Genomic DNA, 17,264 nt, shown 5'->3' on the forward strand with positions numbered 1-17,264 from the left:
CTAATAAGCAGAAGATGTGCCTGATTGTTTTGCGTCACGGTGGTGTCTCTCGTCGTGTCTTTACAAACTGACTCGTCTGTTTCCACGGTGTTAACAAAGGTGAATAGATGGAGTCACAACACTTTACAAACAACAATAGCCAGCAACTACAACATAATGAGACACTTGTCATTATCCATCAATGAGCTCAAAGATAAGAACTCCTAATACCCATAAACCCTCACTCACACTTAGGGCAGCGTCTCAGGAGGAGGCGCGTCGCCGCAGATGTTGATGAAGCACTATCTCCATTCTTATCCTCCTGCCTTCCCCCTGACAGGATGATACACTGGCACACACACCCACGCACACAGACCGTAGAGGGCTGCTGTGGGGTCTGACAGGTGCGCTCCCCTGCCTTATGAAGCCCACACAAACATGAACTGAGAGGCAGGTGTAAGAGGCAGCTGTGTGCAGAGGTGTGAGCGGGCAGGTGTTCCATTAGAGCGCTGAGCTGTTAATAGACCAACAGAGGAGGATGAGATAACTGTCTCCTTTGCAATATAGTTATTATTAGGCAGCCGTTTATGTCACTTAAGTGTTGGGATTTTTGTGATATTGAATGGGAGATCTGTCTCAATTTTTGTCGTCATTTCGTACTGAATGAAAGGCTGGTTTATTCCAGTAAATCATTTATTCTAAGAGTATTCTTACCACACTTCAACAACAATCTGGCTTCCTCCATCAACCCAAAACATGCACAGTAGGCACATCCTACAGCAAGGTTTTCCTGAACAAAATCCGTGGACAATTTGAGGGCCTTGGCTGTCTTAAAATGGAACACCGTTTTACTTTGGAAATGACACATTAGACACAATACTTGCTACACCATAGTTAACACAATTATATCTAAGAATTTATTATATGAATATAGTTTCACTTCCTTATTGGACACAAACAGGATGTTAATTTTAAACGGTTGCCGTGCCAATCATGTTATGTCAATGAGAAATGAGTCAGTCAACCTGCTATGGAACTTTACCTCTATCTGTGTCACTTCCTGTCAGTAGGACAGGCAGTATATTTTCTAAAGTATTAAAACTTGTCATTTGCATTTTAAAGGGACTAGATGCAAGTTGGTCATTTTATATTCACTACTGCCACCTCAGGTCTTACGCGTAACTGCAGCTTCTATATTAAGCTCGTGCATGACGGCACTTTAGACCCGAATTAACACCTTTTTGAGTGACAGTGCAGGATTTTAGAGGCAGTTGTGGTGAACAGGTCTGGGCTCATTCTACACATTAGGACATTGCGGGAACATGTAGGGGGAGGAAAATACATAATTCTAACATTTTTAAACTCCCTACAGTCCTTTTAAGGTAAAAAATTCTAATTGCCAATTGAATTTGAAACACACCAAGGTGAAGCCAAGCTACGTAGATTTATCAAATGGGACAAAACATTCCAGAGCAAACCTGACAAACAGCTGGTCTGTGTTAGACAGCCACAACTGATACAAAAAAACGCCTGATCTGAGACTGGATAGGCCGACGTTAGGAAAAGCATGAGTTTTGATGCGACAGCAGCAATTAGGCTGTGTGTTTGAGCGGTGAAGCAGCAGTGACCAGCATTGATCCACAGGGGTTGTGTCAGGGGGAGATAAGGCCTGCTTTCCCCCTGAGAAGGACCCAGGGCACCGGGGAGAGAGGAGGAGGGAGAGGAGGGTAAGGAGTCCTCCTGTCGAGTGGAGGTTTTTGGAGGGTGGGCACGGAAAAGAAGAAATAATCAAACAGCCTTACTCTTTCATCGGTAAAACCAGTAAAAAGTTGTGTTCTCGGCATTAATAGATTCTTGTGTTGTTTTGTCAGGGTTCTCCACACTGTCTCTGGCTGATCAGATGAGTCTCCTGCAGAGTGCATGGATGGAGATCCTAATCCTGCGTGTCGTCTACCGTTCACTCTCTTTCGAAGACAAGGCAAGTCTCATATTTCTATTCTGTTTAAGATCATAGTATGCTTTATCGCAGTAGTACCCCGACATGAATATTGTCTTTCTAAGAACCACGTCTTCATCCAGATGCAAAACTCATCTGTTCAAACAATCCTATACCACCTAGTCGTGCACCCATCTCAATTATGCTATTTTGTTGTTCCTGTTTTTAATGTTTCCATTGTACAGTGTCTTGAGATTTTGACAGGTGCTTTTAAATCAAATGTATTCCGATTATTATTTTTGTTAATACCAGTTTGCTTTCTTCTCCTCGCTCCTCAGTTGGTGTATGCCGAGGACTACATAATGGACGAGGACCAGTCCAAACTCGCCGGTCTTTTGGATCTTAACAACGCCATCCTTCAACTGGTCAAGAAATACAAAGCTATGAAGATGGAGAAGGAGGAATTTGTCACCCTGAAAGCGATTGCTCTTGCTAACTCAGGTTTGTATTGCCTTAATGTCACTATCGGTATGTGTATGCATGTTTGTCGCTCTGTGTGTGTGAGGGGCCACAGAAGAGTTAATCCTAGGATTCTCTACACCCCTGGGACTCATTTAGGCAACACCATCAAAGAGCTGATTTTCCTTGCGATGAAACAGGCACGCCATGCATCACATCGGACTTGCTTTGACGCGCCTTAGTTAAGCTGCACACTCTTCGACGTTACACTTCGATAGTCACACAGGTATACACGAGCGCACACAAGTATTGGCCTCCCACTCCAAACAAAGTCCCTGTTACAATTAGCATAGTCGCCCCTTCAGACGGCTGTTAAATAAGGTGAAATCATTAGATCCCGGAGTCCGTCGATACGGGCCCCTCTCTGATGTGTCCGGAGGCATCGACAGCTGACTGACACATGCACACGCACACACACATGGCTTCTTCCTCTCATGACCTGTCTTTTGAACTTTGTCTTGGAAGCCGGCCAGCTCTTCAGTACTCTTTAATTACAAGGGGAGAGCTGTCAATACAATGTGTTTAAATGAGAGAATGCAACTAGAGCTCTGATTAAGGAGGGTGGGGCCTTTTGTTCCAAATTTGCCACAGACCAGAAAAACAAACATATATACAAGTCAGAAGTTTAGACTCTGCCAAAATATACTGATAAAAAATTACTTATAATGATAATGATTCAACAAAATGGTTCCATCAACACTTTCCTTTATGCTCTGCGTGTCTATTTATATGTAAACTTTATAGATACAATGAATGCAATTAGAGTGGACTTATGCGTCAGAATTTGTCAGCAGAAGTGCTATATACACCGTAAAAGATTTATAAAGTTTTGCAATGGTTTGAATTTGTGTTGACGCATGTACAGAATGGGGCTCCGTACCAAAATCACCTTAACGTGAATGAAACCCTGAAAACATGCAGTTTTTCAACATTACTAGAATCAACTCTAAGAAGTTGATTTTGCATTATACCTTTAAAATATATACAATATCTCACCATTGATACTCAACTACTACTACTTCTACTACTACTACTACCTCTATATACTTATAAAATAAACTCCAATAATCTATTTTTTAATCAAAGCTACGCGAATAATGAATCACTGGTTCCTTGTTGATTTTTTCTTTGCTCCGTAATCAGTAAATCAGCTTACGCACAAATACGAAGTTAGCCCCACTGCCCAGACGAACTGGTCTTCAAGACAACAGAATGCTGGCATTAGCATTTTGAAGGGCACTGACACTAATTAATTCACAGGATGCTAATCGTCTGCATTAATGAAGCCAAGCCTTAAGAAATGTTAGCAAACGTGCCCCACATGTAAAGACTGCCATGGGAAGCATTAGCTATGTGTGTCTGTGTATATCCATTCATTCTTTTCTTTTTTTCCTTTATTTGTTTTAATATAAAAGTGTGCATTGAGACTTACATGTTAACATTTGATGATTTAACATCCTCATAATCATTAAGGCCTACATTTACACTGAACAGGGCACAGTTCAGGAAGTGAATATAAGACTTTGTTGATCTCACTGTGGAGAAATTCACTTTTTACAACAGTAGGTGCATATAGTGAGAAAATATGCAGATAGTTATACAATTTGCAAACAAAAAAACAGAGGTCAATGTGCAATCAAAGAACGATGCAATAAAGTATATAAAATTAGAATAGAATAATGTGAAAATGCAGTGTGCAAAAGCACATGAAACTCTAATATGGGACTCCATAATCTCTGTACACTCTACATGCTTTTGATCCAAAAGACTCGGTTGTAAGAGTAAAGGCGTAAGCACCTCATTATTATTACTATTTATGTGCTGAGTTTAGACTAAAATAGAGGCAATACGAAGAAAAGGAAAACATGGAAAACAAGTTCCTATTGATCTTATGGAATTCGAACCAGGCCTGGTCTGGAGCTGCATACTGATACTTGCATTATACTCTATAGATCCAATCCTGTGTATTTGAAATAGCTTTGTGTGGAAAGGAGTAAATCAATGTAGTAAGTATTCTTTCATTGCATACATGTTGATTCATCACAAAAATAAAACTCAATATTTTTTAAATTGTACACAATAGAGCCACTGCGTAGCAAGCACAGAAAGTATGCTATTTTGTGATGTTTTCTTAAATATTTGTTAAATTTCAGTCCCGCATTTCTCCTGATTTAAGCAGCAGTATGTGTAGAAGGCTATCAATAGTTTCCTTGTGATTATTATTTAACATGCATGTAGCCATTGATCAGAGGCATTGATCGGAGGTGGGGAGCTAAAGGCCAGCTCACATTAAGACTTGGCCTCCCTACGGGCCGATATGGAGCATTATTATTGAGGGTCATTCTCAGCCTTTACTGCCACATCTGCCAGAACATACTCCGTGAGCCAACTCAGAGAGAGGCAGCTAATGTTTACTCCATACACACACACGCGCGCTGTCCCTCCATCACTCTAAGTCCAGCTTTTATTCCCCTCCCACTTGTGCCTTCGCCGGTTCATTCATCACACCCACAGACGGCAGCAGAGGCCTTTCAAAGGGTGGTTTCTCGATATTTGTTTGGAAAACACACCTCTCACTGTATCAACATAGACGCAGGAACATTTTACTGAACCAATAGATGTCACAAAATGTTTTGGGCGATACAGTAATGAATATTTTAGGCATTTATGTCTTTTGGTTGTGACTATTTCATAAAATGACAATTGTAGCCTCTGTAGTTAATGTTAGTTAGCTTTATTGCCACTTCTAGCACATGTAAATGAATATGCCATACACATACATACTCTCAAACATAAAACAACTGTTAAAATGATATACTGAGTTGCATCAGAAATATATCTGCACATAGGGGGCAGCAGAGGGAAGACAGGGGAGTTCAGGAGCCCAATCAAATGAGTACGTACAGTGTTTTATAGCAACTTTTGTGCTATAGTCTACATATTTTCTGAGTCAAACTAAACTACGTCAGAAATGATTGAACTTTCTCAGCTCAAATATGGAATATTGCAAGGATGTTTTTATGTAAGCTTTCAGTCTCAGTCAGATATTTAGATTTACATGCTCTATATGTTTGTGCTTCCACAGACTCAATGCACATTGAGGACGTGGACGCGGTGCAGAAGCTCCAGGATGTGCTCCATGAGGCCCTGCAGGACTACGAGGCTTCCCAACACCAGGAGGACCCCCGTCGGGCGGGCAAGCTGCTCATGACCCTCCCCCTGCTTCGGCAGACCTCCACCAAGGCAGTGCAGCACTTCTACAGCATCAAGCAGGATGGCAAGGTCCCAATGCACAAACTCTTCCTGGAGCTGCTGGAAGCCAAAGTGTGAAGCTGTCAGGCGAACGGAAGGACACGCGAACAATGTTGCAACCAGCCGGGCTTCAGTTCAAAATCCCAAACTGCTTTGAATGACCTTTTGCTCTTTTACACACACACACGCACACACACACACACACACACACACTGTCCGCTGATGCATCCCCGTATAAATAACAAGACCCAAACCTCTAGCCTGAACCCTACACCATATTGGAGTGACTTGAACTGTTTGGAGGGAAGATGATGAACTGACATCAACCTGCACTCACCAAGGAAGTAAGATATTTTGCTTTAGAACTTTGAATAATCTCTAAAAAGTTACTAAAAGTAACTTTGGACACGTGTGATGGCAAGGCAGTCAAATATGCATTAAGATTTTATTAATAATAAGTGCTCAAACAAGGACATGTTTTGAAGAACTGTTTGGTTTACTTTTGTGAGATAATGAGACGGTACTAACCCCTTTTCTCAGTTTACTCCACAGAGTTTTTTAAATGTTCAACAAGACAACACCCTAAAGCTAAAATTAGACATTGAACTATTAATGACATTTCTGATTACATGTACATTTAGAAATACATATGGGATTGACATTGGTCCAAATAAAAAATGGAGGATGTCTACAAAATGTCATGGCTTACTCTCAGCTCTGAACTCAACTGCTTCTCAATGTCTGCTCTGTGACATCCCCCTCTAAAAACATTTACATGTGTTACATACAGAACATGCCAATATTACTACAAGAGTGTTTGCACCTGTAATTTGGCTAAAAAAAAATCTCATATGAGAACATGAAATGTAGGTGGCGTTACCGTTCAAAAATGTTTGAGTCGTGTAAAGACTTGAATTTCTTTCACACTACTGTCCTGATTATTTCAATGCCCTCCTGTCAATTTTATTGGTACAAACTTTACCAGCGTCAGTTCATGTACCAAACCATAGGCATCTGTTTCTGGAGTGGCTTGAAGGAAATGTGTGCTGACAAAACTGACTGATCAAGCTTTTTCTCTATTTGGACCCCTTCACACTAGACATGTAAATAAGCATCACCTTGTATATGACATATTACACTGCTTTGTTTTACTGTCTTCTTCAAAGCAAAACCAATCAGTATGTATTTCATTTTTCTATCAGCTTGTCCACTTTGACAATTATCATATATGTAATGAATATAACAAGTGATAATGTGTTAACAAATCAGCAATGATCTTAGGAATTACATGCAATAGCGGGCTTAAAGGAGGGGTTTCTGCATATGGATATGTGCCACTGTTAGGAGCAAATGTTTGACCCTGTAAGAAGAGCTTCTCTTCCTCTTTGTGTAACTTGCCATAAGCTATTAGATAACAGACAGTATTTATAATATCACCAGCTGGCTTATTTTAGTATTAGCAAAAATAATCAAGCATCTGAAAATGCCATATTCCCAACCTCAATCATTTAAATTGTTACATAGTCGATGCCATTTTTCAGTAAAAGTGGGGACCATTAATTGCGTAATTTAACAATTAAATGGGGAGTACATTGTTTTTTGTTGGCAGTATTTTTAGGTGTTTGCACTTTGTTCACTTTTGTTCACCATTACATAAGTACGACAGTTTCAGAAGCTCTGTTTTGACAGTAAACTATTCTATAGTTTTCAGCTTTAACAGGTAATAATGGTCTTAAAGTATCAAAAATTATGCAACTCTTAATGCCAAGTGAGGAAGCCAAAACGTGCACTCAGACTTGTTTCAATATGAATGGCAGCAGGACACAGGCGAGGAGCAGCAGAGCTCGTGTAGTTGACTTCACATCACACATCAGCATTGTAAGGGGTATTTTTACTCAGTGTATATTGTATAAATTATACAGATTATAACTTAAGACATTTTATTGGAAACACAACATAAAAGACAAAAAAGTACTTTGGTTTTTATGTGTGGTTCATGTATTTGAAATCATTTTATTTTTGTCTTCTTTGATTCCTCCCTCAGTTCTCAGATATTGCTGTGTAGTTTTTCGTAGTCTTTACTGTTCTTTAACTATGTGTTTCTTCTTTACACAACACAGTAGGGTAGCCATCTTGTCCATCTTCCCTTTTCACATGCGGAACCCAAGTGGATATAAGGCTCAATAAAGTACCAGGAACAAATCACTCTATAACCAACCTAACCAAATACACATGCGTAATTTTATGTAGAAAAACCTCTATTGTATATCTTTAGGTTAAATGAGGACATTTAGGTACTTTTCACTGTATATGAGTCTTTTGATAAATAAGCTGTACATAACTGCCCTCCATTCATCCCAGTCATAGGACTGCACCATTTATCTGGCCACCACAGAAAACCTTTTTAAATAAATGTCAAGATTTCAACTCATGGTCCGGTTGGATTATGTATTTTTTATGCTTGATGTTACTAAATTGAACTTATTTTACAAACGTGAGACTGATTACTGAGAACTATAAACATGTTGTTGTTGTTCTTGTTTTATTTATTTTGTAAAGAAAAAAGGACTATGTATGTAGTCCAGAAATTAATTTTTACATTTGCACTTATTTGCCATTTATGAAAGAAGGTGCTGGACTTGTGCAATGTTTTGTATTGCAGCTTTAATTTTGTTGAACAAAGCCTTTAACCCTCAATAAATTAATATACTACTGATATTTATTACAAACAGTAGAAACTTAAGTTATTCAACTTTGATTAAAAGTCATAGTTATCATATATCAGTTAAGGCTCATAATGGTGAATGTAACTACAGTATCCCACAATAAAAGAGAAATGTATTTGTTTTGCTGGGCCCTGCAAACGCTATGATGCTTTAAATTGGCTAATCTTTGGACAAGAAAGTTGGGTCACTGAAGAGAATTCACACACAGTTTGGCAGTCATCATTGTGTATGTTGCAGAGAGCTGAAAGAGGTTTTAGAGCCACTGAACGGACCTGTCACACTTTGGGGATCATACGTTACTTCTCCATCTCTATAACCTGTAAATCTTTTCTATGGAAATCATGCATGAAACCATATTTTAGCCAAAACAATGAAAAGACTGGGTAACCATAGCCAACAGGCAGAATCTTCAAGTCATTAGTTGTTAAACACTTGTAACTGCCACTGTGCTGCAGATACTTCAGCAGCCGAATCAATTTGGGAAGGAAACCCATTTGGATCAAAAAGGTTATGGATGCTGACCCTTCCAAGGAGAACAGTTGTGAACAGGAGAAGACCCTGTAGTGTTATTTAAAGCTGTCTGTAGATTTTAGATGTGCTCCACATCAATGAAAAAATACAAAACAATTACCTGTATATTTTTGTGACGTGTATCATACAAGTGTGCTTCGATGATAATGTCCATTTGTGTAAATGTATTTATTTCACATTGTATATACTGTTCAATGCAAAAGAGAGACCTATGATTCTGTAACTTAAACTAATATGGGTTGAACCATTACATGTGTTACTCCAGACTATGCCTTTCAGGATTATTACAGTAGAGCAATATCAATTAAAACCAGGCTTCCAGTTTTGATACCTGTCTGTTGTCTTTTATTCCATCACTGCTATCAGAGCTACTTTTCATTCCACGCCGAGCTTATTAGATACATTCTCCATCATGTGTCTTTTTTTAAAGTAATAAACCATCCATGTATGAACCAAACTTTTATTTCTCACAAGAAATTTACAATTTATCAAGGATGTATTGTCTTGGAATACATGCTGTCGATATTTAATGCAGCAGAAGTCTGTGCCGTTTGCCACGCAGAGCTTTGACCTCTGGGGGAAACGGATGACATTCCATATTAGCACAAAACATTGTTTCTCTCATTTTTCCTCAGATTGTTTTTACACGGTACATGGGCTGTTTCCTGGTTGCCCATCCATTTGCAGATATGTTCTTTTTCTTTTTTACCTGCTCGCCTTTTGGAGTTCATTTATTTTATTTTATCTGTGATTCATTATTATGATACGATAAAAGCTACTTGAGCATTTCAGGTGCTCGGGCTGTTATCGTTAACCTTGTGGAGCGTATGTAAGAGTGGCCTCCATACGATGCTTCGCTAATGGCTGGCTTAACTCTCCTCCTCCACCCTCTGGCTTTGTCCATATCACTGCCTGCATCTACATCATCCACCATCTTACTATATTTGCGCTGGGTCTAATCATATCTTCATGTCATGGATCTAGTCATGGACACCAAACCCCTTTTAGTTCCTTATTTTCATATCTTTGTGTGCCAAATATTCATAGAGTATTGGCTAAATACCCATTTCCCTTGAATCAGGGTTAATCTTCTTTAGGGTTATGCTTGAGCCACAAAGACAGTGCAAGAGTTTTCATCCAATTGGTTCCATGATGGCAGATACCCGGTGCATTGTGTGAAGAGTTTGGCGCCAGACAGAGGATGCCCTGTTACCGGTTGTTCCAGTGTGATTGAAGGAGGTCAAGTCAAGCACAAATAAATTCCTATTAGGGGACAAACAAAAATCCCACCCCTCTTGTTTTAGGTAGATTAAACCATGTTGGAGCTGCTCTCAGGTTAGGTGCAGAACCTGCAAAGCACTCACGCGGTCTGTGAGGTCCTTCATAACATAAAGTGGAAATTTGATTTGTATGACTTCAGATTTATACAGCGTTTATGAGTTTATGTGTTTTTCCTCGTCTAGAGGCAAACAGTGCACATCTCAGAGGGCATACTGTTAGAAGTGCCATGATCTGAAAAGTGCTAATGTGTCACTGTTTCACACTATAGGCCCTTCAGAGCAGTTTGTATCCTACACACAACCCTGATACTCAGAGTATGTTATTGTTAGTTACCGTTTCACTAAAGAGTGACAGTTTATGAATAACAACCATTTTTATTTAGCCATCTAATCAAGACACATCAACACTCAGATTGTCTTTGCAAACCTTGTCCTATGTCCAATATGTGTGTGTTTGCTTCAGCTTCCATGTGTCAGTGTGTGCTGCACCCAGAGGATTCACAGACTGGTGACATGGACTGTGGTGGTAATGGCCTTTCACAGCCTCCTGCTCCCCTGACAGACACACTCACACATCATTCCTCACACACGCACGCACACACACACACACACACACACACTCACACATCGTTCCTCACACACACACACACACACACGCACACACACGCACAAACACACACGAACACACACACAAAGATATGCTACACGCACATTTGCTATACATAAGCTGTTGCGCACGCAACAGTAACTGAACAGTGCATTGACGTGCACACGCTAAGAGATAGTGAATTACGAACGAGCAGATTCTGTAGTGTTCTCTGTTCCTCTCATTTAACTTACGGTTGAACTGGCTCCATGTGGTAATGTTAATTTCATTTCTAATGAAAACACTTTGAAACTACCAATACACACATACTATTTCTGCAATATCAACTTTAGTAGTGAGTGCAAGTGGAAAAATAAAGCGTGCTGTTTTGTGGCCATGTTACACCTAAATTAACAGTTGAAGTTGTATATATTACAGTATTAGGATCCTAAATCTGATATGTAACTGTGAGAATTCTGCATGATGACCCATGTCCTAATCCCTGATTTTGCACATGCTATTTGTTTTGCACATGAGCAAATGCTAAGTAAATGATCCCCTTAGTGTAATGTCATTACCCCCTGATCAAAAGCACAGTTGGAACAATCCTTTAATACTGACTTTGGGAAAAAATATACGCATTATTAATATTTCTAAAATGTCTAAACAAAGTTTATTAGAGTTATTTTGTCTGTTCTGAATATTTTTCATCTTCATGTGTCTTGCTCACTTTGATCTTGTATTTTTCAGTAGCACTGTGTATTTCCATTTTCTCTTACCTCGTGTCATACTATTCTCCTGCAGCTCGATTACCATCCTTAGCCCTTCTTTATGCAGGCCATAAAGGTGCTCTGTGCATCAGAGGCACATGCATGCTCACTGTAAAAGGGTCAGCTGTCTATTTGAACTTTGAATGCCTTAACTCGATACGATGGGCCATTTATTCTCACTGTTTCCTCTCTCTTTCACCATTGCTCCCTCTCACATCCCCCCTCTTTGTCTATTGCTCTGTATTTCTCTCTAAGGACAGTAAATGTTTTAACTCCCCATTCTATGGACCATTCATTAAGTTAGTGTACTTTAATAAATAGTCTGATGTGTCAGTGGCGAGTGAATTAGTGGCACTTAAAATCCACCACAAGTGGCCGATAGAGAGAGAGAGCATGTGCCTGCCCACATGCCACACAACACCACGTGACATACTTGTACATACATTCCTAATCATTGTACAAACAATTCACCTTTAATTGAGACCCTAAAAATGGGGTAAAATGACAAAAAAGCAGAAGCAGGCCTGAAGTCAGTCAAGCTCACAGTACATTGGAGTCCTAAACGGTACTAACAAGGCCTGACCCTGCTTTGCTTTTGAGATCAGACGAGATTGGCCGTTCTCATGGGATGGTCTTCTCCAGTCATTCTACCAAAAAGGTAGAGGTGGATCCGGTTAAAACGGTAAGACGGGGAGAGGCCATTCAAACATTAAAAGTAAATTAAATAATTTTAAGACCATCTGTGAATTGATATGTGTGTAACAAAGGTTTTTGTATTTTTGCAGTAAAAGTTGTTTTTTTTTCTGTTAAAGAGTGGGTTGGAGAACAACATGGTTGTGGATTTGATTCCCAGCTCAGTCAATTTACTGAATGTCTCTCTTTTCTCCTCACCCTTTATACCCTGAGCTATTCTTATAACCACACACCACAATCACCCTGGGATGACAAGCTGCGACCCAAATATGACTAAGACTTGTAAAAAACAACATCAAATATTGTCTTTTCCTCAAAAAATGTTGTTGAATAAGCTTTTTGGCTGTTAATCTCTAAAACCAACAAACAGTGAAAACACAAGCAAACACAATACCCAAACATCTTGAATAAAACTCAAGATCTTTGGTAATATCATCGTCTAAATGTCCAACAGTCCTTAGACGGACGTCACATTCTGGGACAGGAGACCACCATGCTGGATGCTCGCAATGGGACACATGGGACATACGTAATGGACACAACTAATTGTGTGTTGATATGCTACGATCATGTGACTTGAAGCCCAGTAGCGACTTTCAGTAATGGTTTGGTGGTTTCATTTGAGTGATAATAACACAATATAAAAATTAAAAAAAGTATTTATTTGGTCACAAACAGCTGAGAGTTTTTGTCAATGTTTATTTTATCCCCTTAATCCTTATAAATGTATTCTACAAAATGTTGCAAGTACCTGAAGGACCCTGAGCAGTGGATCCTGATGGAGGAATTGTGAATGTGATGGCAGGCAAGACTGGATAATTATGTGTATGTGCATTGTGGAGAAGGCAGGAGGTTAATTCGATCCTATAGAAGCACAGCATGCCAAGGATTGGACAGCACAGCCCCGAGGGTGTCACTGGCCTCAACCCCAACAGGGAGCACACTGCGCACCACCACACACCGCCATTTACAATGTAGAATATAGATTCACTGACCTAAGGGTGTATACCCTAATAGAATTATTTTTGTATCTTATTTCGGGTGAAATCCCTTGCAGCCAAGGAGAATGGCTTATAAACATGGATTAAAAATATAGCATCTATATAGTGACTATCACATTAAAAAAGCATGGAAAGTATGATGGAGGTTAAAGGATGAATGTCTCCAGTGGAAATTATATTGAATTAGCAGATTATGCATCTCAAATATTTAGTTCGTGAGTTACTGAAAAAGCTACAGTAGGTAACGCTTTATTTGACACTACTAATATCTAATACAGATGAGACCATTTTATATATATATATATTTTACGATGTCCGTCAAAATTCCATCAGCTGGAGCCAGACATGCTGTTTGATCAAAAAGATCCAAGCTTTTATTTGGTCCTTCTTGTTTAAAATCATCTTCATATTGTGGTTTGTTTAGATGATTCTCCATCTTGTAGCACCTCACCCTCTGTCTCCTCCTCCATCCTCTCCACACTACATTACTCCTCTAGCCCCCAGCCGCCTCCACTCCCTCCCTTGTCTCCTCTCTGCCTAGTATTGATTAGAAGGCGAACCTCTAATCTCCTTAAGGTCATTAGGAACACTTAATTAAAACCTAGTTAGAATGCCTTTGTTCAGCCAAAGCAAATTGCAGCTGTTCAAACGCGATTAGTATGATAACATAAAACTTGTCGGCAGGGATGTCCTTTCGTTTGGTACCCGTGTTTACTCTATTATACAAAACATTAGCAAAATCTTAACTTGGCCAACAGCGGAGGCCTATACGTAATCAATTGCTTCTGCATTCTACTACAAAGCTTTGAAAAAAAAAAAAAAAAAGAATAATGTAGTATGAAACAAGTCATCTTCAGCACAGAAATTACTAGTTTGTTTATACCTCATGTTTTAAGGCCGATATAACTAAGACAGAGTCAGGGGCGTTTTAGGGTTTCTGGTAGGTTTCCTCTGCTGATGGAACCATCTCCATGGTTACGCACACATTCCATAAAAAAATAAAAATAAAATAAAAAACAATTGATCATGGAGCATCCTAGAGAACACATTGATGGAAAATATAGGTGCTAAGCTAACCAACTCATTGAAAGGTCAAATATGCACTAATATCTGCATTTTTTCCACATAAAAAGTAAAAGCATATAGGGTAAAAATGTGGGGATATCATGATGTTATTTATCTTCCAGTATACGCAGATATGTTGTACCATTTCTCCTTTAACATCAAAAGCAAACGCCATGATATGATAAACAAGTAGGCCTATTAGATGGCAGTGATCTCATTTTTTCAAGAAATTCGAGAAAGTCAGACACCTTGTTTGATAAAGTTGGACACCCAGTGTGACACCCCGCACTTTAACAGCAAAAATAATAATAAATGAACAGAAACATTTTCAAAAACTATTTGTACCATCAGTATACTGTGAAGTAACGCCGACTGTAACAAGTGAATTTCTCCTTTGTGAGATCAATAAAGGTTTATCTTATCTTATCTTATCTTATCTTATCTTATCTTATACACTAATTACAGCCACACCATGTGACATTTCACCCAATACACAGAATGAAATACAAGCTTTGATTTTATTACAGATATTTTAGTCTTTGAAAAATCCATAAAAAAATGCTTAAATAAATATGTGTTTGCTGTCAGCTCAGGGACACTGTACATTAATTAACATTTCTGTAAATGTGTAGTATGATACATATACAGGCAGGGTTAATGACTTCATGACTGTTGTGTACTGGGAGCGGGACGTTAGGTTTTGTATCGACAACAGAAGAATCCAAAATGTTACACAGTGTGACTTTAAATTATATATATTGTTAAAACTACACACAAGCTAAACATGGCCATGGTTCATTTGATATAATAATAATATAATAATAATTATTATTTTGCAGTCCCACTTTACCCAGACTGTGGAGTCCCACTTTATCAAACATGTCTGATAAATTGGGACACCACAAGCATTTTTAATAAAAAGCCCACAAACTCTTAACACCATTAAGTTGATAAAAAAAAAAACATATTACTTTGTTCCTCATCATGTCAGCTTTTATTGTTCTAAATTTCCACTTAAGCCTGTCCCTCTTAAGTGTTTTTTAGGATCCTGGGACAGAACGGGGCCGAGTTGCAACCGAAGGTGCCCACTGATATTGTCCCAAGATACTGTAATGAAAAATAGTAGTTTGGAAAAGGTTGCAAACATGGGCCAGAGGAGGGGGTCTGGCTTGTCCTCACTGGTCCCCCTTTACAAAAGTTTGTTTTTATGCTTTATAAAATATTATTTCTTAAGCTTTTGGTTCAATTAAATAGAATTTGGATAGATATCATAGTTATTTTCGGTTGTTGTAATTTATTATTTTACAATGCTGTGGGGGGGGGGGGGGGACTTCTCATGAGTCTCAACAACACTTGTCCGAAGCGGATCACCGTTGCCTAGGAGACGGCGGTATCTTTCTGCGCTCCTCTGAGAGCCACTTGTGGAGCAGGACGCATCCCACGTAAATGAAACAGTACACTTGCGGGGGGCGATTGTCATTTGCAAAGTCCGACACACTGAAACGACATGCGGTTTGTTTATTTATTTGGATTCCCACGGCTCTCCGCTGTTCTCCCAGGTATTGTTTTTTGCGTTACTTTATAGCCCTATGTGTCTGCAGCCTGGAAGTGCTGCTAGCCAGATGGCGTCTCGGGCTAATCTTCTTAAACGCTGCATGTTCTGAATAAAGTCGGGAAAAACTGCAACGTCAACCTCGTGTGGTTCTTCATTCATCTTAAACTGTCGGACGTAACCGGAAAAGTTGTTAAATCGAATGGAGAACGAATAAAGCCTTTATTGATGGCGTGCATGCGGTGCCCAAGGAGTTAACGCTAGCCTGCCGAAAAGGTTTTGGGAAGCGGAACAAGTTGCAGGTTTATTGACGCTGCGCTGCACCCGTGATGGAGAGCAGGCGCGCTTTCACAGGGACACAGAGCGACAGGTAAGTTAACTGTGCAGGTGCATTTCTTGAATTTGTGCTTCTGTAAAGTAATCCTATAGTCTACATTTACGTACCCTTCAGTGGGCATTCATAGGTCCATGTAATTTTACACTTGTGATGCTTCGTGCCCTCTCATTGTTCAAAATGTGAAACTGAAGAACGACAAGAATCGGAGCTTTTGTGTAATTGCCTCAGTTTCAAACAGACTTATGTAACAAGTATAGGGATCATTGCCAATGTAAAAGGGTATAATGAATTCATTATAGACTAAAAGTGGCAATAAGTGGAAAAGTGGAACACATTGTGACAGCTGAGCACCAGCTCGATCAGGCAGTACATGATAGTGTAGGCTTTGGCACTGGAATAGCCTGCATGACATTTCACTCTCCTCAGATTTGTCACAAGTTAGCTTTTGGAGTGAACATATCTCTCTTTCCCTTCTTTTTTCCTTCTCTAGATTGTGAAATCCTAGCTATCATGTGAAGCTTTGGCTGGAACGGGAATGTGTGTGGGTCAACGGCTGTGTTAGCCAGGGGCCAAGTCTAACAGAAAGCTAAGCTTGGTGCCCTCATCCTTGGGAGACAGACCTGTAAAATGCCCCTAACCCTGAAACCATGAAACCATGACAGGCAGGAGGAGCCCAAGTCCGATTGGAAGGCTCTGGAGTAAAAATCGGCTTCCTGAAAAGCTTGCATCCTGCAGGAATGTTTTTTTTTTAACCTAAACTTGAGGTTCTGGAAAAATGGATGATGCAAAAACCATTGGAGACTGCAATAATAAGATTGCACCAGGTCAATGGTCAGAGAAGGACTGAAGAAGGGAAAAGCAGAAGAAAAATGGAAGGAAGAGAAAAGCATCTGTCAATAAACCAGCTCTGTGCAGTCAGCAGATGGAAAAAGCTGGAGTGCCACTGGAAAAAGAAAAGAGAACAAACATGTATAACAATTGAAGATACATTTTTGTTTATGTTGGAGTCAAAATCACAACCAAGAGGGGAGGCAAAG

At 39.5% G+C, this 17,264-nt stretch overlaps 1 protein-coding gene across 7 annotated transcripts in view; it reads left to right on the plus strand.

Annotated features, from left to right (window-relative positions):
- Positions 1-6,521, plus strand: part of esrrga (estrogen-related receptor gamma a) — an 86,621-nt gene extending 80,100 nt beyond the window's left edge. For all 7 annotated transcript variants that reach the window (XM_079554994.1, XM_079554993.1, XM_079554990.1 and 4 more), the window contains 3 exons: positions 1,851-1,957; positions 2,254-2,416; positions 5,520-6,521. In XM_079554994.1, coding sequence (XP_079411120.1) covers positions 1,851-1,957; positions 2,254-2,416; positions 5,520-5,764 — 515 coding nt within the window. In that variant the 3' untranslated portion in view covers positions 5,765-6,521. The remainder of the gene's footprint in view (positions 1-1,850; positions 1,958-2,253; positions 2,417-5,519) is intronic.
- The last annotated feature ends 10,743 nt before the right edge of the window (positions 6,522-17,264 follow it).

The sequence above is a fragment of the Gobius niger genome, assembly GCF_951799975.1.
Source record: "Gobius niger genome assembly, chromosome: 4".
NCBI lineage: Eukaryota > Metazoa > Chordata > Actinopteri > Gobiiformes > Gobiidae > Gobius > Gobius niger.